A 26072-nucleotide genomic window follows, 5' to 3' on the forward strand; every position below is an offset into this window, starting at 1 on the left:
CATGACAAACCCTGTCTTAGTAGGATTTCGCCACGTGATGGTCCCAGTGCCTCAAGCACGTATGCACAGTCCAGTTAAATTCCACAGACTCAGCCCCAAGGAGCACTCTGACTGAACGCGGAGTCGATGAGATGCAAGAGAGGAACAGCAGCGTGTGCTACCTCTGCTGACGGGGCCTGTTGGGTTGTTTGCTGTTTTTTGAGAAACAAAAGAATGACTCTGCTAAGGTTCACCTGTGAAAGGAAGAAGTTTTATAGTTCCTCCGAGCTCCGGACTCTTAGGTAAGATAAGGTGGCCAAAATTCTAACAGACTACTCTGGAGTTCTGGTAACTTTTTACAACACATGGTGTCTGTGAGGTTGTAAGCCAAGACCCCATCACTGCTCCTGAGAACACAGAGGAAGCCTAGCCTAGGAGATGTTCAGCAGGAAAAAAGAAATGGGGACACTCACAACAACTATGAAAACTTAAAGTTCACAAATTTACCATTTGGGGTGTTTCTTCTGTCCCAGTTTGGCAGATTGAGATCAACAGGAGGAAGAAATTACTAACAGACGACTCTCCTCTTCCCCAAAATATTTAACACGGAAGGTACTGAACCAGAAACTAAAAAATGGAGTTGACTTTACTGGTTCTGTTTACTTGCACATAGTAACAGTCTGATGTATTCTTTCTGACCTACAGTGTTTGGAAATATTACAGAAGAATGAAGTCAATGAGTAACTTTCTTTCTTTCTTTTTTAAAATTTTAAATTTAACTTTTTTTTTCCATTTTTTCATTCTTTTTTTTTAAATTTATTTCTTTTCAGCGTAACAGAATTCATTGTTTATGCACCCTCTGAAAAACTACCTACTTGTTTTTCAATATGGGTCCTCAAAATGGAGTCTTGTTTTTTAATCCATCAGATCAAAAAAAAGGGGGGGTATTTATTAGACATGTTGAAAACCAATGCTTATAGACACTGCCAAACTGAACAGATTAAAAGCAAACAAGTGTGATCATTCCAACAGTAGGCACTGAAAAAGAATTTCCACATTGTATGTTAAAAGCAACCATTTTCAGGGTGCCTGAGTGGCTCAACTCAGTTAAATGTCTGACTCCTGGTTTCAGCTCAGATCACAATCTCAGGGTGATGAGAAAATACGCAACATCATTAGCCATCAGGGAAATTCAAATCAAAACCACACCATTTAGAATAGCAAAAATTGGTATGGCAAGAAACAACAAACGTTAGAGAGGTTGTGGACAAAGGTGAACCCTCCTACAGTGTTGATGGGAATGCAAGTTGAAATAGTCACTTGGGAAAGCAGCATGGAGATTCCTCAGAAAGTTAAAAATAGAGCTACTCTATGACCCAGCAATTGCACTACTGGGTATTTACCTAAAAGATATAGATGTAGTGAAAATAAGGGCCATTTGTACCCCAACGTTCACAGCAGCAATGTCCATAATCACCAAACTATGGGAAGAGCCTAGATTTCCTTCAACAGATGAATGGATAAAGAAGATGCAGTCCATATATACAATCGAATGTTACACAGCCATCAGAAAGAATGAATACCCAACTTTTGTATCAGCGTGGATGGAACTGGAGGAGATAAAACTGAGTGAAATAGGTCAAACACAGAAGACAATTACCATATGGTTTCACTTAATTGTGGATCATAAGGAATAGCATGGAGGACATAAGGAGAAGGAAGGGAAAAATGAAGTGGGGGAAATCAGAGGGGGAGATGAACCATGAGAGACTATGGACTCTGGGAATCAAACTGAGGGTTTTAGAGGGGGGGGGGTGGGGGGGATGGGACAGCCTGGTGATGGGTATTAAGGAGGGCACTTTTTGAATGGAGCACTGGGTGTTATACATAAACAATGAATCATGGAACACTACATAAAAAACTAATGATGTATTGTATGGTGACCAACATAATAAAAAAAATTATAAAAAATAAAAAAATAAAATCAACCATTTTCAGGGTGCCTGGGTGGCTCAGTCGGTTAAATGTCCAACTCCTGGGTTCAACTCAAATCATTATCTCAGGTCATGAGGTCAAGCCCCCTACTGGGTTTCTCTCTGGGCCTGGGGCCTGCTTAAGTAAGACTCTCTCCCTCTCCTCTGCTCCTCCCCTGACCTCACCTCCTCCCACCAAAAACAAAAAACAAAAAACAAACAAAAAACCCCAACCATTTTCTCCTTACCAAAAAAATATATATGAAATTTAAAAGTAACCGAATGTCCTGGATCCTTTCAAAAAGAAAAAAAAAAAGATTATGTAAAATTAAGTATGATTTCCTGCATTTGAACTCAAGTTTCCAACTGCTGCTATATATTTTCAGGAAAATACCATATGAACTCCATATACTTCAGAGTCTGTGACTGATAGGTCATAAGGTAGAACACTAATGTTTTCCACCCCGGCCACCCCGTTCTTGCATCTCATTCATATTACACTCAGGGTCCCAATCCCTAAGGCCACTAAGTTCTCCGTTCAGTGACTGGACTTGTCAATGAGTAACAGGACAGACCATCACCTATGGATTAAGTCTATTCCCATCCTCAGTCATCAAGGAGAGCTGGAAGGTCAGCTCCCCACATCATGGTATGATCCCCAAATTTCATTTACAATTTCTGTTCTGTATTTGTGCATCTATGCTTTTTAAAGTATTATTCATGTATATGTATATTTTTGTGTGTATATATAAAATATCAGAAAGTATACACTGAGATGTTAATTATGGTTATTTCCTAGAGCAGTAGATTTATATGTGATTTTCTTTATTCTTGGTGGTTTTTTTTTTTTTGCACATCTATAGCTTCCAACTTTTTCTATATTAAGCATAACTTTTGCCAAAAGAAAAATAAGTAATATTTTGTGTATTCTTTTTCCCACTCAGCCTCATTTCTAAAAGAGTTTTAGAAAAAAGCAACACATACAGTAAGACTTCTTTCAAAGTCAGGCCATTAAAGACAAGGGCAAGAAACAAGAACAGTTGACTCTCAAGAAGCTAGACATGAAAGCGATTAGCCAGCAGCACGCAATCGCTAGTGTCCTATGCTGTGGCCAGAGGGAGGCACACACTTGGCTTGGAGTTTCTCCCCACCCTCCTACCTCACCCTGCCCACCCCCAACACAGTCCTCATTCCCCCACACATTCCTCCCCACCGTTCTTACCTCACCCCCACCCCATCTTAATTAAGTTTTGTTTAGGGAGAAGAAGGAGAATATTTTTCTCCGCTCCCTGATCATACTCCCAGATGAGATCATGCGATCCAGAAATGTGTTGAGGGAAGAAGGGCTGGCTGCAAATCCAACCTGGAGCGCTGATAACCATTCCGCCCCCACTGCTCCTGGGTCTGGGTGTTAGTCTGTGGGCACAAGAACTCAGAGGCTCCCCAAGTACATGGCTTTAACTTTCTCAAAGTGTCTCTCTGTGTGCAATTCACTGCTGCAAAGGCAGTGGCAAGAGATGCACTCAATCCATGACAAAACCAAGGTGGCGAGGCTCTGGGGTCCTTCTCAGGCAGAACCACGCTCTATCAAGCAGCCCCAGTAGCCCGGCGCTTACCGTAAGCTGTCATGACGCCAGCATATGGCCCATCCACCACATTCCGGTTTTCCTCGGCCAGCGCCTTGATGTACCTCTTGCTGAGGTCTAGGATCTGCTCGCGTAGCATGGAGCTGCTCTCAGGCTGAGTTCGTTGCTGGATGGTAAAATGCAGGAGCATCATACCCCAGATAAAGCCAAAAGTCACAAGGAAAAAGCCGAGCTTCTGAGAGGACAGCTTCCACGGAGTAAAGAGAGCCATTGCTCTCCAGCAAGTTCACCTGCCTTTTGGCTCTTACAACGTAGGAGGAAGACACAAGTTCATGGTGCAGACTGGATGGGTGGGCTTGCCGGTGTCACTCTGGCTCCTGCGTCAGCTGATTTCCTTTCCTCGTTTCCATTCCGCTGTGAAGAAGGGGGAAAGTTAGTAGAGTGGTAGTGGCAAAACAGAGGGAAACCAACCAGGAGCCATGTTTTCACTCAACTAGCTCCAAAACACGCACTTCCTTTTTTCTTAATTTGCTGGTTCAATATCTTATGTTATGATTCCAGATCTGTAAGCTGAGAGGGGAAATCTGGCTAGGCGACAAAAAAGCTGCACAAATACAGAGGAGGAAATGTGTGTCTGACTATGTTAACAGGTGTAGCAGGGCTGTTCCAGTCTGGACCAAGTTCAAAACAGGAAGCTTGTTTTGCAAGGTGGGGAGGAGATGGAAGGATATTTCACTGAATGTCAGCAAAAATTCAAGCGGAGGGTGGAGTCAAAGCACCACCGGGTACGTCTGTGCATCTGTAACTTGAGCTTACAAAGTCATTAGCCTGTGCTCTGGCAAGGATTAGAGCATGCAGCTGGGGAGGTGAGCAACAAAATGGGCGCCTCCTCAGGGGTCATTAGACCAGGAAAGGGCAGCAAGCTCCCAAGTTATGTAAGCATGGCCAACACGCATTAGCAGTGTCTGGAGAGAGAGAAGCTGAAGCTCTCGGGGCCACCAGGCAGCCTCCCCCTCAGTACCAGTGCTGAGAGGCTGTGCCAGGAGTAACCAGCGGTCTTCCTGTTCAAGCTACCACGAGTGAAAGAGGCAGCTCACCACTCATTTGCACACTGCAACACAGGAAGTGTGGAGTACATGATAGCCACCTTTCTTGTAGTTCTTACTTTCACTCATGCCATGGGGCAAAATATGAGGTTAAAAGGCACAAAGGTACAGTTTCAATACTCATCAGCCAGATCCTATTTGGTGCCCTATTTAGGCCAAAGTTTTAAAGCAAGTCTTCCCAACACCTGAGGCCGAGGCAGAGGTTGCAAATGGGTTACAAGTAAACCACACTCTCCGCCCCTGAACGAGAGCCCTGGGTCCAAGAACCAGCCAGGTCCCAAATGGCACCATTTCCTCAGTGTGCCAAAGGAAAAGCTGAGCAATGATCTCCACACAGGACTAACCCAGGATTTACTCAGAGAGTGCACCTGTTTTTGTTCTAAGTATTTTTTTTTGGAAGCAGCCTAAGAAGAAACGATGGCGAGATCTTGGTGCAATTCTCTTTCAGAATCTGTCATGCGGTGGATCTGCGTTGGTCTTCCTCTCTCACTGTTTTCCTCACCTATGAATGGCCATTAGTAGTTGGTAGTAATGCTATGAACAGTAAGTGACAAATAAATTCTAGGCAGGCTTTTTGTGCCTTAGCTCACCGAATTCTTAGAGTCCTTGATGGGAAGAACTACTACTATCATTCTGCTTCACAGATGGGAAACAAAGGCCCAGAGAGATGAATTTGTCCACCTGGACACCATACCCTGCTTTCCCTATGCCACTCACCTTTCCCCACCAGCCTATGTATCAATGGCCAACGTGCTTGTGTTCATGCTTTAAGGGTTATAAAAAACAAGAATGAAGAAAATGTGACAGAAATCCTACGTAGCTCAATGGCCTAATATACTTACTCTTGGCCTTAAAGAGAAAAAGATTACTGACCCCTGAATTCTAGGCCAGTGGCTTTTCAGAGCATGGTCCCTAAGTCCACAGCAGCAAAAGCACCACGAAGAAATGCCAATTCTCAGGCCCCAACCCAGACGGAATTAAATCAGCAACTCTGGGGCGTGGGGAGCAGGCAGCCATCTGTGCTCCAACGAGCCTTCCAGGTGATTCTGATGTCTACTCCAGTCTGAGAGCTGCTGATCCAGGCAGACGAATGTCGTCACTAAGGAGTACCACTGTGCCGTCTGTATAGCATGGCTCAGACTCCCTCTTGTGATACCATGTCACTGAAATTCCTCGGGCCTGGCCGCACCCTCCACACCTGCCGGTCAGCTCGCACCATAACCCTGCACACCCTTCCTCATGGTCTCCCCGTATTCACTCACGCTGTTTTCCCTCCTGGGCTGGCCCCCCACAGATCGCACCGATCATCCAGATGAGATTGGGCGCATTCAGGGTGGTATGGCCATAGACTCGCACCGATCATCCAAACCCGGCCAGCTTGCCAGGCCCCAGCTCCACTCACACTGGCTCCAGATAGCTTTCCCTGCTTCTCCAGCTTGGGTGCCCCTCACTCGTCTGCAGTTTCAAACACGTGTCTGTCTACATAGGTTGTTCGCCAGTTGCTGTGTGTGATCTCATGACAACCTATAAGGGAACCCCCACCCCCTGCCCCCCATCACCACATGCATTCTGAGAGAAAGACGCCGGTCCTGGGGGCACAATAAACCACGTGTTGACCAAGCATGCTTGTCCTCCAGGCACTAGAGCACTTTTTTCAGCCCTTCCTAACCAGGGCTCCGTGAGCAGCACCCAGCCCTCCTTTTTTCCTCCATTCATACTGAGCCCCTGCTGCCATCGGGCCCTGGAGACTCAACGAACAGCAAGACAGAGATCCCAGCCTTGTGGGGCTGATGTTTTAAAGCCACCTCTCTAACTGGGAGCTACGCCGGGTCCTTAGGAAATGGTTGCCCTTCCTGTTTGAGAACTCATACCACTGAGTCAACTGTACCCCAAGGCTGAAGGGATTTTCCCAGGTCAAGTAAACTCGATGCTACACTAAAAATGACAGTCAGCAGGCAATTTTCTTTTACTACTTTAAGGGAGAACCCCAAATGCATACAGGAATTACCTGTTAACTTTCAGGCAGGAAACTCCACTCCACTTCGTCAATTAGCCCCCTGAAGAAGCTGCCCAAGGCTGCAAAGTTGAAGCAAGGGCAGGGCCAGGTATAAGAATGGAAGGAGCGGGCGCCTGGGTGGCTCAGTGGGTTAAGCTGCTGCCTTCGGCTCAGGTCATGATCTCAGGGTCCTGGGATCGAGTCCCGCATCAGGCTCTCTGCTCAGCAGGGAGCCTGCTTCCTCCTCTCTCTGCCTGCCTCTCTGCCTACTTGTAATCTCTGTCTGTCAAGTAAAATAAATAAAATCTTAAAAAAAAAAAAAAAAAAAAAGAATGGAAGGAGGGCCTCAGCAGATTGTGGTGTGCTTCTCTGCCTTGGCCCTGGGGACAGTCAGAACCACTCACAGATGGCCCATCTGAGCAGCAAAGAAGATGGTTGAGAAACCCAAGCAAGGTTAAATTCTACCAGTTCAGAGAGACACAAATTTGGAATGAAAAGCCCTCTCATTTCAAGTTCAGAAAACAGTTCTGATTACCGAGGGCCCAGATTTTAAGTAAACAGGGAACTTCCAGGAATGTTCTTTTCTCCCATGGACTCTACTGTGTGGCACAGCAGCAGCTGTCTCAGCATACTCACAGCATATACACAGAACTGAATTAGAACTCATCTCTACTATTCCTACTGATAGAGAATTTTAAAGGACTTTTCAAAACCATTACCCAGGACACATCCCTAACTCCCACAGTAATAGCAGGGGGTGCAGGGCAACAGGATAGCAAACCTCACCGGAAGGTGCTTGCTTCATCGGTGACAGTCCCAACATTCATCAAGAGGATACAGAAAAAGAGTGATCAAAAAGCAGTAGATCTGGGTAAGAATCTGCCTCCAGACTTAACTGGAACTGCTTGCAAAACAGAGCCAATAGGCACAAAAACACAGTCTATCTCAGAAGGCCTTGCTGCCCATCACAGCAATGCCAGCCTGAGGCCACGACCCCGTCTGTCCTCCAGAAAGAAGTCTGTACCAAGTCTGTCAGCAATGAGCTCAACTTCTAGGCCCACCGCTGCCACTAACCACCCTGATCCACACCTCCTATATCCCTGTACTTCCTAAAAGCACAGCATTCACCTCCTTCCTCCCCATGCACTCATCAGCACGGGAAAATCTGGCATCCCCCTTTCCAAAACTGATCGAAGATGTCTGGCACTGAACGAAATGTGTCAGTTCTCTTAATTTAAAAAGTAAAAGCGTATAAAAAGACGCACACATCATTAGCCTTTAGGGAAATGTAAATTAAAACCACAATAAGATACCAGTTCATACCCACCTGGACTGCCATACTCAACAATGAGAGCTCAGAACCAGTGCTGGTGAGGACGTCTAGAAGTTGGAACCTTTGCATACTGCGGGTGGGAATGTACCATGATGTAGCTGGTGTGGAAAATAGTCTGGCGGTTCTTCAAATGGTTAACCACAGAGTTACCATGTGACCCAGGCAACTCCACTCTTGAAATTCTCCCCAGAGAAATGAAAGCCTATGCCCACGCAAAAACTTGTACACGAATGTTCATAGCAATCTTGCTCATAATAGGCAAAAACCCGAAACAACTCAAACATCCATCAGCTGAGAGTCGGATGAAGAAAACACATACAATGGCATACTACTCAATCAATGGGAATAAGTTAGGTTCTGATATGAGCTCCAGCACAGCTGTTCCCCGAAAACACTATGTGAGGTGAAAAAAGGCAGACATAGAAAACTGCATATTGTATCATTCTATTTTAATGCAATGTTTAGAGGAAGCAAATCTATAGACACAGAAAGTACAATAGTTGTGCTGGGCTTGTGAAAACAGGGGAATTAGGAGGTGACAACCCAGCACACGGGGGTTATTTTAGTGGATAATGAAAACATCCCCAAATTAGTTGTGATGGATGCACAATTCTGTGAATATACTGAAAACACTGAATTATCCACTTTATGTGAGAGAATTAGAAGATACATGAATTGTATCTCAATAAAACTGTTACTGAAAAAAGAAAAAAGAGAGCAAGCCCACCTCCAGAGCTGGAGGTAGGAAGAGGAGCTGTATGTGGAGACAGCTAGAGGAGCCCCAGGGGCCCCTACAAGCTCCCGCCAACACCCCACCCCATCTCCTCTTCCCCACAGCCAGGCAAGGCCAGGCTGTGTCATGACTAAAGACTGACCACAGGCCTACTAACCAAAGGAAATTACACTGAGAAATCTGCCACCAGCCACCAGACATGACTACTCTTATAAGATCCCCATCCACCTCAGAGGCCCTTCGAGGCAGCTTTGCGTGCCAGAGGCCAACTTCTCAAACCACCTGAGAACATACAGAACAACAGCTCTGCCCCAGGGGACACAGAGGAAGCAAGCAGTTCCTGCAGCAGCCTACCCAACAACCTTGCAGGGCCCATTTCTTACTTCAGGAGCATTCTCCTCAGATGATGAGTGAAGCTGGAAATGGCTGTCCTTTCAGGAGCAATGCCAGTCCCAACCAGAGAAGTCAGCTTCTCCCAGAGCCCCACAGCCAATCCCCTCACAGCTTGCCGGTCCAACATTCACGTGGGACAGCTGTGCTCGAAGAGTCATTCCCACACCTTCTCTGTCCTAGCTACGCACGCCTTGAAGTGTGTTCTGTCTATCTAGAACCAGTGGCTATAGGCCAACCTTTCACCTCATCTTGTACAGTAACATTCAAGAAACCCTAAGTCAGCTGTGCTCCTCCATGTTGCCTTGGAAAATCCCACCCATACTTCACAACTGACCCCCACCTTCTGCATACAGCCTCCCATGGAAAACTCACAGCAGACTGTGCTTCACTTTTTTTTTTTTTAAAGTTGTATTTTTTTTTTATTTTAAATTTTTTATTTTTTATAAACATATATTTTTATCCCCAGGGGTACAGGTCTGTGAATCACCAGGTTTACACACTTCACAGCACTCACCAAATCACATACCCTCCCCAATGTCCATAATCCCACCCCCTTCTCCCAAACCCCCTCCCCCCGGCAACCCTCAGTTTGTTTTGTGAGATTGAGTCACTTATGGTTTGTCTCCCTCCCAATCCCATCTTGTTTCATTTATTCTTCTTCTACCCACTTAAGCCTCCATGTTGCATCACCACTTCCTCATATCAGGGAGATCATATGATAGTTGTCTTTCTCTGCTTGACTTATTTCGCTAAGCATGATACGCTCTAGTTCCATCCATGTTGTTGCAAATGGCAAGATTTCATTTCTTTTGATGGCTGCATAGTATTCCATTGTGTATATATACCACATCTTCTTGATCCATTCATCTGTTGATGGACATCTAGGTTCTTTCCATAGTTTGGCTATTGTGGACATTGCTGCTATAAACATTCGGGTGCATGTGTCCCTTTGGATCACTACATTTGTATCTTTAGGGTAAATACCCAATAGTGCAATTGCTGGGTCATAGGGCAGTTCTATTTTCAACATTTTGAGGAACCTCCATGCTGTTTTCCAGAGTGGCTGCACCAGCTTGCATTCCCACCAACAGTGTAGGAGGGTTCCCCTTTCTCCGCATCCTCACCAACATCTGTCATTTCCTGACTTGTTGATTTTAGCCATTCTGACTGGTGTGAGGTGATATCTCATTGTGGTTTTGATTTGTATTTCCCTGATGCCGAGTGATATGGAGCACTTTTTCATGTGTCTGTTCGCCATCTGGATGTCTTCTTTGCAGAAATGTCTGTTCATGTCTTCTGCCCATTTCTTGATTGGATTATTTGTTCTTTGGATGTTGAGTTTTCTAAGTTCTTTATAGATTCTGGACACTAGTCCTTTATCTGATATGTCGTTTGCAAATATCTTCTCCCATTCTGTCAGTTGTCTTTTGATTTTGTTAACTGTTTCCTTTGCTGTGCAAAAGCTTTTGATCTTGATGAAATCCCAGTAGTTCATTTTTTCCCTTGCTTCCCTTGCCTTTTGCGTTGTTCCTAGGAAGATGTTGCTGCGGCAGAGGTCGAAGAGGTTGCTGCCCGTGTTCTCCTCAAGGATTTTGATGGATTCCTTTCGTACATTGAGGTCCTTCATCCATTTTGAGTCTATTTTTGTGTGTGGTGTAAGGAAATGGTCCAATTTCATTTTTCTGCATGTGGCTGTCCAATTTTTCCCAGCACCATTTATTGAAAAGGCTGTCTTTTTTCCATTGGACATTCTTTCCTGCTTTGTCGAAGATTAGTTGACCATAGATTTGAGGGTCTATTTCTGGGCTCTCTATTCTGTTCCATTGATCTATGTGTCTGTTTTTGTGCCAGTACCATGCTGTCTTGATGATGACAGCTTTGTAATAGAGCTTGAAGTCCGGAATTGTGATGCCACCAACGTTGGCTTTCTTTTTCAATATCCCTTTGGCTATTCGAGGTCTTTTCTGGTTCCATATAAATTTTAGAATTATTTTTTTTAACTATTTTTATTAACATATAATGTATTATTTGCCCCAGGGGTACAGGTCTGTGAATCATCAGTCTTGTACACTTCACAGCACTCACCAGAGCAGATACCCTCCCCAATGTCCATAACCCGACCACCCTATCCCTACCCCTGCTTCCCCCAGCAACCCTCAGTTTGTTTTGTGAGATTAGTAAGAGTCTCTTATAGTTTGTCTCCCTCCTGATTCCATCTTGTTTCATTTTGAAGGGCTTCTTTCCTCCTGCTCTTTAGGATAATCCTTCCTTTCATCTCTTCTCTAGGGGCATAAGCTCCCAAAAGACAGGAAATGCCAGGCATGACCCTGCCCTGCATGCAGTGGATGGTCATTAAGTGTCTGCTAGATGGAAGGGCAGGATGGCGGAAACGAGATGAAGAAACACAAGTGAGCAGTAATCCCCAAGACCTCCTCCTGGTGTGAACCACAGAAAAGCCTGGCACTCCGATTCTATATTTGTCCCTTCCCTGCCGCGAGTTTTTGCCCAAAGATCTTGTCACACAGCAGTGGAAAATCACTGTGCCCTTGAGGAGATGGGGTTCAACTATAGAGGATACGGTGGCAGTGAGGTGTGAGAAGGAAAAGAAAACAAAAACAAACTCCTGACCAAAATCCCAGTAGGGGAAGTGGTTGTAGGAACGAAAAGGTATCTAAGACGAGAGATGGGAAGGCCAACAAGCAGTGGAGGTGAGGGGTCTGGACCCTTGGGGGAGGCTGCTGGTGTCATCACCGGTCATCCAAGAGGATCTGAGGAAGACACCAGAGGGGTAGTGAGTGAGGAAAAACGAACGAACACTTGCTCCCAGGCTGGGAGATCTCGGACCTGCAGCTTGCTCTGCCCATTGGCACTGTGTGACCCCAGACAAGTGTGATTCAGTGCTCGCATGGCAGACATGGGGGAGCTTGTAGCAGCACAAAACACTGTAAGAGCTGGAAGGGTGGGAGCTGAAAGACCCGCGTCCCTGGTTTTCAAACCGTGTCTCAAAGGACTCTGGGGTTCCCAGAGAGGTTTCTAGCTATGAGGGTCCCCAGATGCTTTCATTTGAATTTTGTTTTTCTTCTTTAAAAAAAAAAAAAATCTGTCAGAAAAATTTTTACACTGTAGAGACTCAGAACAAAACTTCCCTAGCTACTTCCGTATGCATGGAGTTTGAACTTTGAATTTCTACGCTATATGGTCAGGAAGTTAATGCTTGGCAGCAGGCTCATTTGCTTATTTTTTCTATAAAATTCAGGGTCACGTATCTACTCATATAAAATTATATGACAGAGAACTGATAGCCTAATTAAATGCTAGATGAGGGTCAGTCATAAATTGTAAGTTTCAGAGGCTTCTTGTCTGACTTACTATAAGCAGTAACAAGTGTCTTAAGATGATGTTAACAATTTAACTCTAAACCAATTGCCTACTACTTCTCAATTTGCATTAAGGCCAACATGGAGAGTTTGGTAAACTGTTTTTAAGTTTAGACTGTAAGTCTAACCCCTCCAGGGGTTAGGAGAATGAAAGATGGGAAGAAAAATATACATCGATGGCATTACTGGAGTTAAGGAAGAGAGATGGTCTGGGGAGACATTCTTGCTCTAAATAGGGAGTTCTCACATTGTTAAAGGGAGAAGCGGAGGAGGACAGAAGGAAAAGCAAAGCAGAGTTTTCCTCCAAAGTGAGTCCAAAGTCCTGGGAAGTTGCTCTGAGGTTGTTCACTCCCCTGGTGGGCCCAGAAACATAGGCCCGGTACCACCGTCTTGAGACCAGTGGTAGAATCCACTCAGCAGCAGCCCCAAATATGAAGTCGGTTATCATAATCTTGACAGTTGTGATAACCGCTGAGCTCACCTCTCATCCTAGGGAGCAAAGGAGCTCAGGAACCAACCAAAGGCGCCGGTTCAAACAGGTACAAACAGAAGTCCTTCTTCCCTACTTTCGAGACCTGATCCTCTGATGAATTTTAGTACTTTTCTTTATAAACAGGAAAAACACATTCTCGGTGAAAACAGCCTGCTCCCTTTAGACCTGGTTAAACAAGTCTTATTTTGAGTAACTAGCTGAAAAATATCCACTAAAACAACACGCCTTTAAGATACTTGGAGGTTTTTTAATGTCTGGGTTGTTGTGCTGTGTTGTGTTGTTTGTTTTTAAAGTCTGGGTTTTGAATGGCCAGTCCCTTTTACATTTGAAGCAATCAGAGCAAGACTGTCCTGTGCCCAGAATTTTCACCTTATTATGCTCCACCTGCATTCTTAGTGTGGGCAGGGAAAGGAAAACCTCCAACCCCACCCATCTGAAGTGGGTTTTTGCCTGCAGCTACACCGCCCACAGAGTGTAGTTCAGGGCTCCATATCTGGCATCAACAGCAAAATAAGTTTTCAAATACAGTAATAAAGCTAATGACTTTGTGTCTAGAACAGGCAGGCCCTCCTTGCTGTCAACCCTATTCTAGCTACCCCCCCCACCAACTGTACTTCTGGCCACTCCACCAGGGGGCGCCATGGGGAAGGGAAACAGCTGGAAATGAACACTTAGGATCTTGCTCTCACTGAGCCATTAGGGTGTGCAGGATACTGGCAGGTGGATCAAGTACAAGGGGGACAAGGGAATAAGAAGAAATCTGTGGCTGCTGCAACAGAGGAGATCTTCACATATTCTGTGAGTTTCATTCATCAGGCCCATAGGTTATTCACAGTTGAATTTTCCACCCACAAAAAAATGAAACCACAGCAAGTCCAAGAATTCTGAAAACATCTATTAAACCAAAGCAAAAGGCATAACTCCCTGAATAATAAAATAAGCTCCTTTAGTCCAGGGATTTCTCAATCCCTGGCGTAACTGACATTTGGGGCCAGATAATTCTTTTTGTTATGGGCCACTGTCCTGCACATTCTAGAATGTTCTCTGAACTTCCGCCACTAGATGCCATTAGAACCCTCCGCTCCCAACTGTGACAATCAAAAATGTCTCTTGACATTACTGAATGTTCCCTAGAGTAAGAAGCACCATGGTTTAGAATCACCACCTTAACCAATTAGCAGGACCTTATCTACTCGGAAGGGAGACACTCCGAGAAGGTCAACTGAGGGGAAGAGGTTGCATAGCAAGGAGAAGCAAACCAAAGTAGATTCAGGAATCAATCACTAGCCCTGACGATGAGGAGGCACAGACCCTGTGCTAAGGCTGAAGAACGCAGGAAGAAGAGAGGGCAGCTGATTCCTGATGTTGTCCCAACCTGACTGACAGAGGAGTCTCATTTTCTTTCACATCCTTCAGTGCCAACACTATACCGGCACCAATTGAGAAGTTCATTCCTAGGCTGGCAGTGCCCCCCATTTACCAATTAGTATACGGCACTGAGGCCCTGCTCCACAAAGACCCTTATCTATAAATCAGCAGGCACAGGGAAGAAGTCTTTGAGAAGACAAAAACTGGACGATGCTACATCAGTCTTTAAAAACAGCAGGATTGTCATCTGGCTTCCAGCCGAAAAAACCAGGAACACACATTATGACAGGTCGATAATGAGTAAGAAGAAAAAAAGGAACGGTCTGTGGAAAGATCACAGTGTGTAAATTTGTTAGGTAGGGCTCCTCAATGTTAAAAGAAAATGCTCAAAAGATTCACTTTCACTCAAAGCCAAAGGACAATAAAGCTACAAAAAGAATTTTATGGTAAGTACACAATAAACTTTTTTCTCTGAGAATCAGACTTCTGGAAACTTCCTGTATCTTGAAATACCCAAAATGGAATCAGTAATTAAAAAAAAAAAAGTCAAAAATAACCATCAAAATCACTTTCAAAAAAGTGGGGAAATGCCCTCAAGAAAAAAGCTCATTATTCAGTAAATGCTCCCTGAAGCCAAGAAACCAATCACCCTACTCCAGGACCCTTGTTCTCCAGCTGAAGGAACACAGGCTGGGTGCTGGCCTGCCCCATGAGTGTTCCAGTTGCACGGTCTGCAGAAATGGGATGGCCCTCTGAGCACTTGACTTGATGAAGACCACCAGCTTAAATTTTTTTTTTTTTTTTTTTTAAACCTAGCTGATGAGTAAGAAGGTGCCAACACATACACTTGGGCCCACACACAGTCTCAAGTGGCCAGTCTTCAGTCTTATCCAATTTAAACCTTAAAATGAATTTCCCATTGCTTCTAAAAGGGGGCCACAGTAAATCCACATGGAGCACAGAGCCCCAAGCTTTGGCAGATTCAGGTCAGAAATGCTCCAGGACTAGATTTTCTTAGGGAAAAGCTCAACCATCTGATGCTGGTCAATAAGCTGACTTATCCCCCAATTATCAGACTAAGATCAACTCTCCTAAATACATCAAGTAGATCCTTGGGTCAATCCGACTGCAACCTGATCACAAGCCCTCCGATGACACAAATGATGAATTAACTCAAGCTAAAATGAAGCCTCTCGGGAGAGTTTCCTGTCCTCCAAGTTAAAGACTGCCTAAACCAGGGACTCTCAATCCTGATGACTTAGTAATCACCTGGATTCCTTTTTAAAATATACAGATGCTCAGGTCTCGCCTCCATCTGAGATGTGGCCTAAGCAGGGGTATTATTTTTAAGCTGCCTTGGTGATATTAATACCCAGCCAGACATGAGAAATTTTATATCCTTGGAAAGATGTTCCTTTGATTAAATCTATGGTTCCTATCCAGTGAGACCCCAAATGTGATCTCTCCCAATATTTCAAAATATAAACTCTCTGCTCTCTACAAATGCTGACCGACTGGTTTACCATACAATGCTCTGCAGGGCACACTGGTTTTCTCCTTAAAGAATTGCAAGCTCGTCTTCCCAAGCCAATCAACAAGGAACCCTGCCCAACAAGGCAGCCTTTCAGGAAGAGCTAGCTCACCATAGAGCCCTGTTAGATTACCAGCAGCCCATGGAAGAACTTACTGAGAATAATACTGGACTGTTAGGGCTTTTATTAACTTCTCCTTGGCCTCTGGCTCCAAAGAGGAGAAATTACTTGAGGCTGTCTACCAATGCTTCTACTAATCAGCACCTCTATTAACCTTGCTACTCAAAATCTCGTCTGTGGACCAGTAGCACTGAGATGTCTGTAGTTAGAAATGCCAAATCTGAGGTCCAACTCCAGACCAAACGAATCAGAGCTGGTGTTTATAACAAGATTTCCAGGTATTTGTTTGCACACTGAAGTCTAGCATGCACTGCCCTTTATTTCATCTGGGATAGTAAGAATGGGGGCCAGACGCTAATTTCAATGGAGATGACAGAGAATATGGCACAAATTCCCTTTTTTATAATGTACACAGAACTCAGTGATTTGATAAGATGTCTGAATAAATGAGATGAGGGCCACTAAGACCAGTGTCTTACAAACACTCCTATTACGTAAGATCCATCTAGCTATGGTGACACATCTATGCAGACGGCATCGTTTTCTCATTGTGAACTACGAGCACACAGAAGACAATCAGTCTTTCTAATGGTGGGGTATTGATCCATTATGCTAAAACCAAAGACACCATATGGAAACAGGTCTTTCAACTTTTAACTCTGATACAGCAAATAACTCTATATAGCAAGTCACCTCAGGCAGCTTCTCCACACAGAGTTTGCTCCACTTAGAGTTAGATATCGCTGGGGTTGTGCTCTTGTTGTGTTAGAATTGCTTAGGTGCTCATTTGAGAATATCCATTTACCAGTCACTACTATTTCCCAGCTGACTTCCAAGTGAATAGACTCCACATGAGGTAACCAGTTTCCTAAGGTGCCTTCATTCGGCCTAAGATGATCTCGACCAATACTGAGTTTCTGGAAATGCCTCTGATGAGGTCGGATGTTTTCTGCGGGCACATGCTGACTTTCTATCATGGAAAGACTTGCAAAGCTTTGCTGAAAGAAACTATATTTGAAGGATGACTTAAAGTATACACAATCCACTTACTGTTGTAGACTGACTTTGATCAACCTTTTGTGACAAATTATCTTTAACATTCTCTCTCTCCCTCACGATCCCTCTCTCCCTCCCTCCCCACCCCTCACACACACACGTCTTAGAACTTTTTAGTCATCTCTTACACATATATATGACCAAGATGGAACATTAAAATAAAATCACATTTCATTTTTGTGAAGTTTCTGAAGTTCACTCATTTTGAGATCATCTTTGCTAATGTTCAAAATGATAAATGACAAATGACCTTTTGCCCACTTAGCCTGTAACAACATAACATTTAATTTAAATCTGTAAGGAAAAAAGTATGGTTTGTCTATACAAGCAATTCCAGAAGTACATCCTTACTAGTACACATATGATGTGGGAACCAATGTAGCTTCAAGACCAGATAATAATCTAGTTAACAGCCATGGCATCAACAGAAGACAAGAAACTGCCCCATGTTTGGCTTTCGTACATCTGAATTTAAAAACAAACCCATTGGTTTATAAAGGGAGGACTCTTTATTTCCTCTGGATGTGTTTTCCTCCAGAATGTGTGCTCCAATTTGTAGAAAAAACCACCAAGCGGACTATCCTGCCCCTGCATCACAGCACTTGTGGGCCTCCTGGAGGAGGAAGGATAGCATCTAAGCTTTCGTGGTGGGGGCTGCTGGGTTTCTTGCCGGAGGGCTTGGGGAGGGGCACTCTCACTCTCTTCTTGTCCCCATGGCTTATAAGGACAGGGCTTCCCTACCCAGCAGAGCCCTCCCCGGCTGCCAGGCCCCCACCTGCACAGATGTGTGGATCCCACCCAGGGCAGATGGGAAAGTTGTGCACCCAAGACATGTCTTCCAACCATGTTTTCCTCTAATGGAGCTGGTACTGCACTTCAATCTTCGTCTGGTTTCTTCTATTTCCTCTAGTTCAGAACCCAGAAGGGAGGAAGGGTGTGATTAACTGGCATCTCCAAACCCCCTTAAGTTTATTTTTGTATTTTTTTAGCGTTTTGTTTCTAAATATCAGGGTAAGGCAGGTGGTTTCCGGCAGCTATTTGAAAGCATGTCTCCAAAACAACACATTGCAGGTGTAGGACTCTCTCATCCTAATAAATTAAAAGATGAAATGACTATAACAGTCATAATATTTTCTTTTTCTAAATATTGATTTTTAAGAAATACTGCAAGATATGCCAAAAGAATTCTGATCAGATGAGTGCAACGTTTGGCGAGAGAGAAGATAATCTGGAGGAGAAATGGCAGAATTGTCAGATCAATGGTCCATCATTAAGACTTTGACCTGAATGTTCCAAATGCATCCTGCCTATAACCCACAGTCCATTAGGGATATAAATAAACATTTTTTTTTATTGTAACATATCATCTCAAAAGCCTCATGGCCTAGCAGTGCAGAACACTCCTGCGAATGCCACTAACCATGATCGTAGCTCTTGATAAACGCTAGTGGGCTTTCAAACTCGTCCACTTCAAAAGGGATCTGAGACTATGTATGTAAATACATGTTTTATTTAATGGCCTTCAAAAAAAAAAAAAGGTTAAACAGACATCACTGCTGTTTGGAATGAAAGCTTAGGCAGGATACTCTCTAGAATCCTCAGGGCACGAGAGCTACCAGATGTGAACTGCTAGCTTTGGAGATTTCTAACCCCTGGATCTGGCCTGACCCTGACCGCATGTCTTGGAAAGAAATCTTCAGAGCAATGCATATTTGACCTAAAATAGAGGCACTTAAAAAAAAAAAAAAAGTGGGGCAGATAAAAACCTCTCACTGGGTTTACTATAAACCTGGCAAAGGCTTTGCTGATTATACCGAATGCATCCAAGAGGACCTAGAGGAGAAAGTTCTCATCTAAACAGAAAGAATACTCATCCAGGCATCTGAAAAACCAGTCAGATTTTATTCAATGACCCAGTGAAATGTAACTGCCATTGCTTCCCTCTTCACGAGAGCTGCTAGGAAAAGCTCAGAGCCAGTATCACCGTCCCCTTCCGGGAGGTGAACGGGTTCTGTGCGTACCTCATTCCTGACTCTTATTTTCCTACTCTGTTTTACTTCAGGCCTCATTTTTTTTTCCTGACTAAATTTTACATGTATTTTTTATCTTCCTGTAGTATTTGTTAATCCCTTTTGGAACAAATCATGGGAAGCAATTAAACAAAAAAGAACAAGACAGCTGTAGTAGGTAGAATACTGTCCACACCCTCAGCCCCAAGAACCTGCTGATTACATGGCGAGGGGAGTGGAGGGCATGAATGGGAGTGAGGTTGCTAACCAGCCCACCTTAACACAGGGAGACAGATGATCCTGGAATATCCTGGTGGGCTCCAGGTCATCACGGGGCCCTTGAAAGTAGAAAAGGGAAGCAGAGGGGAGGCTTCTAGCCAGGAAGTCTTAGACTACTTACTAGGTTGCTTGTTTAAAACCAAGGACCCTGCTTTAACCAGTTTGGTAATTTGGTTTCTCCTACTAACCTCTGGCTCTACTCTAGTAGTAAGAGATTAGGGATCTTAGAAGGAGGGAGTGCTCTCTAAGGAAGACAAGAGCACAAGAAGGAGCCCCAGGAAGGGACAGTCCTTGAGGGCCAGTGAGAAGAGGGGAAGGAGGTGTCTCGGGAGGGCCTGGGGGCACCACCCTGTTCTGGTTCCCACCGAAGCCGATTTTCGCCATAAGGACACAGCATCACTGATTAACAGGATGTAAGACAGAGTTTGGAAGGCTTCTAGAAAAACTACTACAGCTGAGCCCCTCATCTACAGATATGTGAAGTGTGGATGGGGGACAGGAAGCAAAGGGAGGGAAGACTGGGGTCGCATGCCCCATGAGTCACGTATGCTGACAACAGGGCTTCCCTTCTGGACCCTGGTTGTCACCAAACTCTCTGCACCATGAAAGTGGGACAGTCCCAGTCACCACAGCAGTCAAGAGCCGGCAGTCATCACCTTAACACATCCTCTCAACCTACGAGGTGGGTGCTATAACTGCCTCCACTTACAGTGGGGGAAACTGAGGCATGAACTCCTCAGTCTATTCAGGGTTAACCCAGCTACCAAGTGGTAGAGCTATTACTCTAGCTGCTGAGCTTCTTAACCAGCACTCTAGGATACTTAAGTACCTGTCAGTGACATCTAGAAGGTACCCAAACTTATGAAATGAATACACAGACCAACCTTGAAAGAAAACCGAAGGGACTGAATCACTTGATGGGGCATCTAACAATAAGCACTTAATAAATGTGAACTACTTTCCATTGCGGGTTGGGCTTTTGCCCGCATTTCTTCAAGGAAACCCTATATGCCGGCTACTTTCAAGTGAGAAACTAGAAAGGTATAGAAAAATCACCTGGACGTTTTTCAAAAATCAAAAACAACAAACAAACAGCCCTGTGCAGAGGCCTCCCTTATCCTCTATTCCAAATTCTGTTTTTAATCATTCTGGGTTAGGCTTCTAATGGGCGATTTTTAAAAGAAAACAACTTCCCAGATGATCCTGCAAACACCCGCTCACATCCTGCCCCCAGCCCAGCCGGCGAAGCATCCCTCCCTTGAGGCATCTCGGCTCTCGTGACAGAGAACCCAGGATGGAAGGAGCACTGGAACCTCATGGTGGGGACTTAAAGATCTGAGGAACGACAAATAAAATTAGAGCAGTGAGCACACTATTGAGCCACTAGAGCCAGGCAGGCGGGCACAGAGCAAGAAAGCAAATGCCCGCACAAACACACACCCTGAAACTACAGAGGCCAGCCGGGGTAAAAGGAGAGATTACTGACACATGTCACCATTTAGAAAGACCTATCCATCTTACTATTGTTCTCTTGTGATTCTATCCAGGTGACATCAGAGTAGCATTTTAGACTATTGTCCATAGCACAAAAATTGGATGGAAGGGCAAAGAGAGGTCAACTAGAGAAGGAGACCCCATCAGCTGAACATTCACAGAAGGGCTCCATGGGGGCTCTCAGGGTCCTGCGTATCTCAGAGAAAACACTGAAGGTTTGAGAGATGCTTCTTACCCTTGGAGACAAGCCCCAGCCCCCCTAACACTCATCCAGGGGGCAGCAGAGAATGCTCCTGATGGGATGCCACCCAAGGCTCAGTAGCGACAGGGCCCAAAGACTCAGGGACTGGAGAGAAGCCCCAGGAGGTTGCCTGGGGCCTGGGACCTGAATTGGATTTCTTTCTTCATTAGCCCTCATTTCTACAACTCCAACTAATGCCAGGCCCCAGGGTAGACACTAGTGGACAGAAGGTGACTAGAACGAAGTTCTTGAAGCCATTGGCTCCAAGTAGCCAGCTTAAGGAAAGGTACAGGACACTTGAGATACTCAGCTTGTCTGCAGTTACAGACCTGGGGGAGAATCGCTCTGACCTGGAGGGAGGGACCACGATGCAGACTTCCAGGACCTGGGGCAGTGCTTTGAACCAGTCACCTGACATTCCAAAGCTCTGTTTTATCTGTCCTTAAAATGAGGCAGCAGAAATAGGGATTAAGCCCCTGCCATTTTAAGTATCAAAGGAAAGGATCCGGTTTTTATTTGCTAGCTCCTTGAATTTTTTAATGATTCAAGATGACCAGAATATGATCCTGGAAGAGGGTGAGGGGCAAGAGATTACCGAAACTGACTTACAGTGAGAGAATTATAGATAAATGAAGCCATTATGCAAACACAAAACCACCGACGTTCAACTGCACCCCCTCCATTTTATCCCTTGTCTCAAATATGCTAAATTCATGTCACTTGCCTCTCATAACCACTAGATTTATGAGTCTATTAAAAAAATGTTATCATCACCCCATGTAAAAAAACTATGGTCATTATTATAATGATTTAAATGCCCACAGCAGCATCTGGGGGGAATTTATTAATACCTTAGCAAAACGTGCCATGAATACACCATTGGTATATTTACTTTTTAAAAGTTCCCTGATTTGGGGGCACCTCGGTAGCTCACTGGGTTAAGCCTTTGCCTTCGGCTCAGGTCATGATCTCAGGGTCCCTCCATCGGGCTCTCTGCTCAGCAGGGGGCCTGCTTCTCCCCCACACCCTTGCCTGCCTCTCTGCCTACTTGTGATCTGTATGTCAAATGAATAAATGAAATCCTTAAAAAAAAAAAAAAGTTCCCTGATTTTTTCCAGTGAGTTCCATGAATATTTAACTCACACTTTGACTGCCCCAATCAGCCCCCTCCCCCAGATTACAATTCAATTGGGCTGGGAAGGCCAGGAAACCATTACAATTTTAAGAATACCCCCAAATTCTAAGGTACAGCCAGAGTTGAGAACTACGAAGCTAAAGTGTCTGCCTTACCAGACAGATAATTAAAGTAATCAGGGAGAAAAGAGGGGGAACAACCCTGAGGAGGAGGGGGTTGGAGGAGGGGAGCTGTGACGAGCCGGAGACCACAGGCCCCAGCTACACAGGGGACCACCTCGCATCTCCAGCTACCGGATAACTTATGGGAAGGCAGCCTTGGGTGGCCAGATTGGCCAGTCTTCTCAGAGAATCCAGAAACCCAGAGTTTTGGGTGAGATCTATTTGCAAATGGTGACACTAGTTTCTGTGTTTGTTTTTGTTTTAACTTCTCCATGGGCCAGAGTTCAAAGGTGTTAGAATCCTGCTCACCTGCTCGGTCCACATCATTACAGTGCCTGTCACTTTATCCCGATTGTGTAACCATTCTTAACTTTCTCAACAGCAGCCAGTATTGTTCTTGACCAAATACGAATTTCTGGCCATGTTAAAGGCTTCAGAGCCCCAGCTTTTACAGTCCATGTGCTCTACCCAATACAACTTGGGAATGAGTCACACCTAACTGCCAATCCTAAGGAACTGGAAAGGTGACTGGTCCTAAGTCATCTAGGGAGAGATGCAGGCCCCAGCATTCTGAAAGTCTAAGTGATCTGCCCTGGGCCACCAAAGACTTCTGGAGGTAAGGGTGACCCAACCTGTCGGCAGTTTGCCCTGGAAATTCCCTCCCCAGGAGAAACCCTCTCATTACCAGCAGAGAAGGATGGCTGGCTACCCTAAATGAAGGACAGAGCCACACTCCCCTCCCTTGTGCAGGTACCCCATCCCCTATAATCTGGTAATTCTTGATATGTATATACATTTTGGTTTCACGTCTTGCTCCCTGTTAAGATTCAAACTCCTTGAATGAGGAGATTCAAGTCCTTCTGCAAACAATATGTGTTGGGAATAGTCCTCATGGTCCCTTGGTCAATGAAGATGCCTGCTGGTGTTGTCCTTGGAAAGCAGAGGCACTGCTGCTCTGCAATATCTCTGAAGAAGCTGCAGGCCTTGCCCACCCGCCCAAGCTTCCTCCTCAGCCCCCAGTAACTGCTTCACCACTTCACCAACACAAAGCAGGAAAAAGACAAAGAAATCAATCAGATGAGTAACCTTCAGCTGGCTGCTTTCTTCTCTCCTTGGGCCATGAAGTCTCCTTCCTCCTCTAATAAGGTCATGACCCATCATCAAGGGACGCGGCATCTAGTGTGTTCCCCATTCTCCACTTGAGAGCTACACCTCAGAAGGCAGCTTCTCAGCTGTGAAAGAGGTCGGCCTCTGTGATCCTCTCTCAGAAGCCTGCTTCAGAATTACTCAAGAGGGGGAGAGCTGAACCCGGAGTGTCTTGCATGGACGGAGGCCAACTAAAGTGGTACAAAGACTTGAGAATTAGATCCAGACTCGGATCTCAGCACTGGCGTGACTTTGCCCTGTGCATCTTTGGGAAGTTACAGAAACAGAGATCCTGTCTACTTTGCAAATAGTCCAGTCCAGTGGCCAGCCCCTGAGGAGAAGTGGGTGTCCCTGAAGAAGTCTCATGACTCCTCTAAGGAGCCCCAAAGGCCTCTGTGCATCAGGTGGGAGAAGTCACCATAACACCTGTTTTGAAAACCGACTATCTGCCTTCTCTGACCCAGTTTTATTCTGAGGCAGATAGTGGTTTTCCTATTGCTCTTTAGTTCCCTTTCTCAGAAGACACAAGCCCATCTGTGTGAAACGCAAAAAAATGCAGGCAAGTGTCAGCAAAATGTCACCACAGCTGACACGAAGGATTCCTCTATCTTGTCCATCAGTTTTGAGGAGGAGGCCGAGCTAAACTCAGTCACCAGAATGGATTCTCAGTACTGGTAATGGTAAAAAGGGCTACTTCAAAGAAATCTCTCTTGGGTTAGTACCTAAAAGTCTGAAATCCACTGAATTCCTTATAACCCATAATAATCCATCTCTCACAGCAAAACTCCATTTTATGATTCACTTCATAGAGCTATACGTTGGGAGATGCTGTATTTCAGAATTATGACCGAAACAAGACAAAACAAAAACAAAAACAAACCAACAATAAAATAAGCCCTGTGCTCTGATGTTTTACAATCTAAACAAGATAAAACAAAGCAAGATTTACACATGCCTGGGAAACAATTCACACTGACATAATTTTAAGCTAACTGTATCTGAGATTCAAGAAGAATAAATGTCTATACTATTCTTCTAGCATAAAACCTGTTGTGGCAGTTCGACTTTTCACATAAGAAAGTTATGACCTTAGGTCACTAGATAGAATTACACTGCTCAAATTTATTCTTGGCAAGCTCTTTGGGCTATAATCCACTTTATAAGGATAAACAAGTGGTAGCTGTCAAAATCTCACACACACTGCCACCACTCCCAGAATCAAGTCTGTCCATGCTATTCCTCAAGTAAAATGGGTCCCAATGAAGTCAAGAAATAATCCAAAAGTTCATGTAACACGAATTGCTACATTCTAACCTGGCAAGAGAAAGAGGTGTTGAAGAAATGCATTATTTAGGTCTGAGGCCTACTTAACAGCAATATCTCCATGTCCACTTCCTGGTTGTAAAATTGTACTAGAGGATGTAAGATGACACCATTGGGGGAAGCTGGGTTCAAGGGACACTCTGTTCTCTTTTTACAACTTCTCATGAAATAATTATATCAAAATAAAGGCTTTTAAAAAAGATTTATTGCTTATTTACATATTGCGGAAGATTTTTCATGACACAGAAACCCAAACTGCTTTCCCCATGCTCCCTGCTTCTGCTTATGGGTTCAGCATGGGACCTTCACCTAAATACTTTGAATAGGGTCTCCAGATGATTCTGAAAAACCTCCCCTGTTCAGTGAGAACCACCCCAAGAATGTCACCGTAAGTCACCGGAGACTTAAGATTGGAGAGAACTGTGTCCAAAATCTATAAGGAACTTAGCAAACTCAACACCCAAAGAACAAGTAATCCAATCAAGAAATGGGCAGAGGAAATGAACAGACATTTCTGCAAAGAAGACATCCAGATGGCCAACAGACACATGAAAAAGTGCTCCATATCACTCGGCATCAGGGAAATACAAATCAAAACCACAATGAGATATCACCTCACACCAGTCAGAATGGCTAAAATCAACAAGTCAGGAAATGACAGATGCTGGCGAGGATGTGGAGAATGGGGAACCCTCCTACACTGTTGGTGGGAATGCAAGCTGGTGCAGCCACTCTGGAAAACAGCATGGATGTTCCTCAAAATGTTGAAAATAGAACTGCTCTATGACCCAGCAATTGCACTACTGGGTATTTACCCTAAAGATACAAACATAGTGATCCAAAGGGGCACGTGCACCTGAATGTTTATAGCAGCAATGTCCACAATAGCCAAACTATGGAAAGAACCTAGATGTCCATCAACAGATGAATGGATCAAGAAGATGTGGTATATATACACAATGGAATACTATGCAGCCATCAAAAGAAATGAAATCTTGCCATTTGCGACAACATGGATGGAACTAGAGCATATATCATGCTTAGCAAAATAAGTCAAGCAGAGAAAGACAACTATCATATGATCTCCCTGATATGAGGAAGTGGTGATGCAACATGGGGGCTTAAGTGGGTAGAAGAAGAATCAATGAAACAAGATGGAATTGGGAGGGAGACAAACCATAAGTAACTCTTAATCTCACAAAACAAACTGAGGGTTGCTGGGGGGAGGGGGTTTGGGAG

At 44.6% G+C, this 26072-nt stretch overlaps 1 protein-coding gene across 3 annotated transcripts in view; it reads right to left on the reverse strand.

Moving 5' to 3' along the window:
* The window catches only part of MGAT5 (alpha-1,6-mannosylglycoprotein 6-beta-N-acetylglucosaminyltransferase), a 337143-nt gene that overhangs the window by 211435 nt on the left and 99636 nt on the right, over window positions 1-26072 (reverse strand). For all 3 annotated transcript variants that reach the window (XM_059394405.1, XM_059394404.1, XM_059394406.1), the window contains one exon: window positions 3569-3952. In XM_059394405.1, the coding sequence (XP_059250388.1) occupies window positions 3569-3809 (241 nt within the window). In that variant the 5' untranslated portion in view covers window positions 3810-3952. The remainder of the gene's footprint in view (window positions 1-3568; window positions 3953-26072) is intronic.

Source organism: Mustela nigripes, chromosome 3 (genome assembly GCF_022355385.1).
Source record: "Mustela nigripes isolate SB6536 chromosome 3, MUSNIG.SB6536, whole genome shotgun sequence".
In the NCBI taxonomy this organism is placed as follows: domain Eukaryota; kingdom Metazoa; phylum Chordata; class Mammalia; order Carnivora; family Mustelidae; genus Mustela; species Mustela nigripes.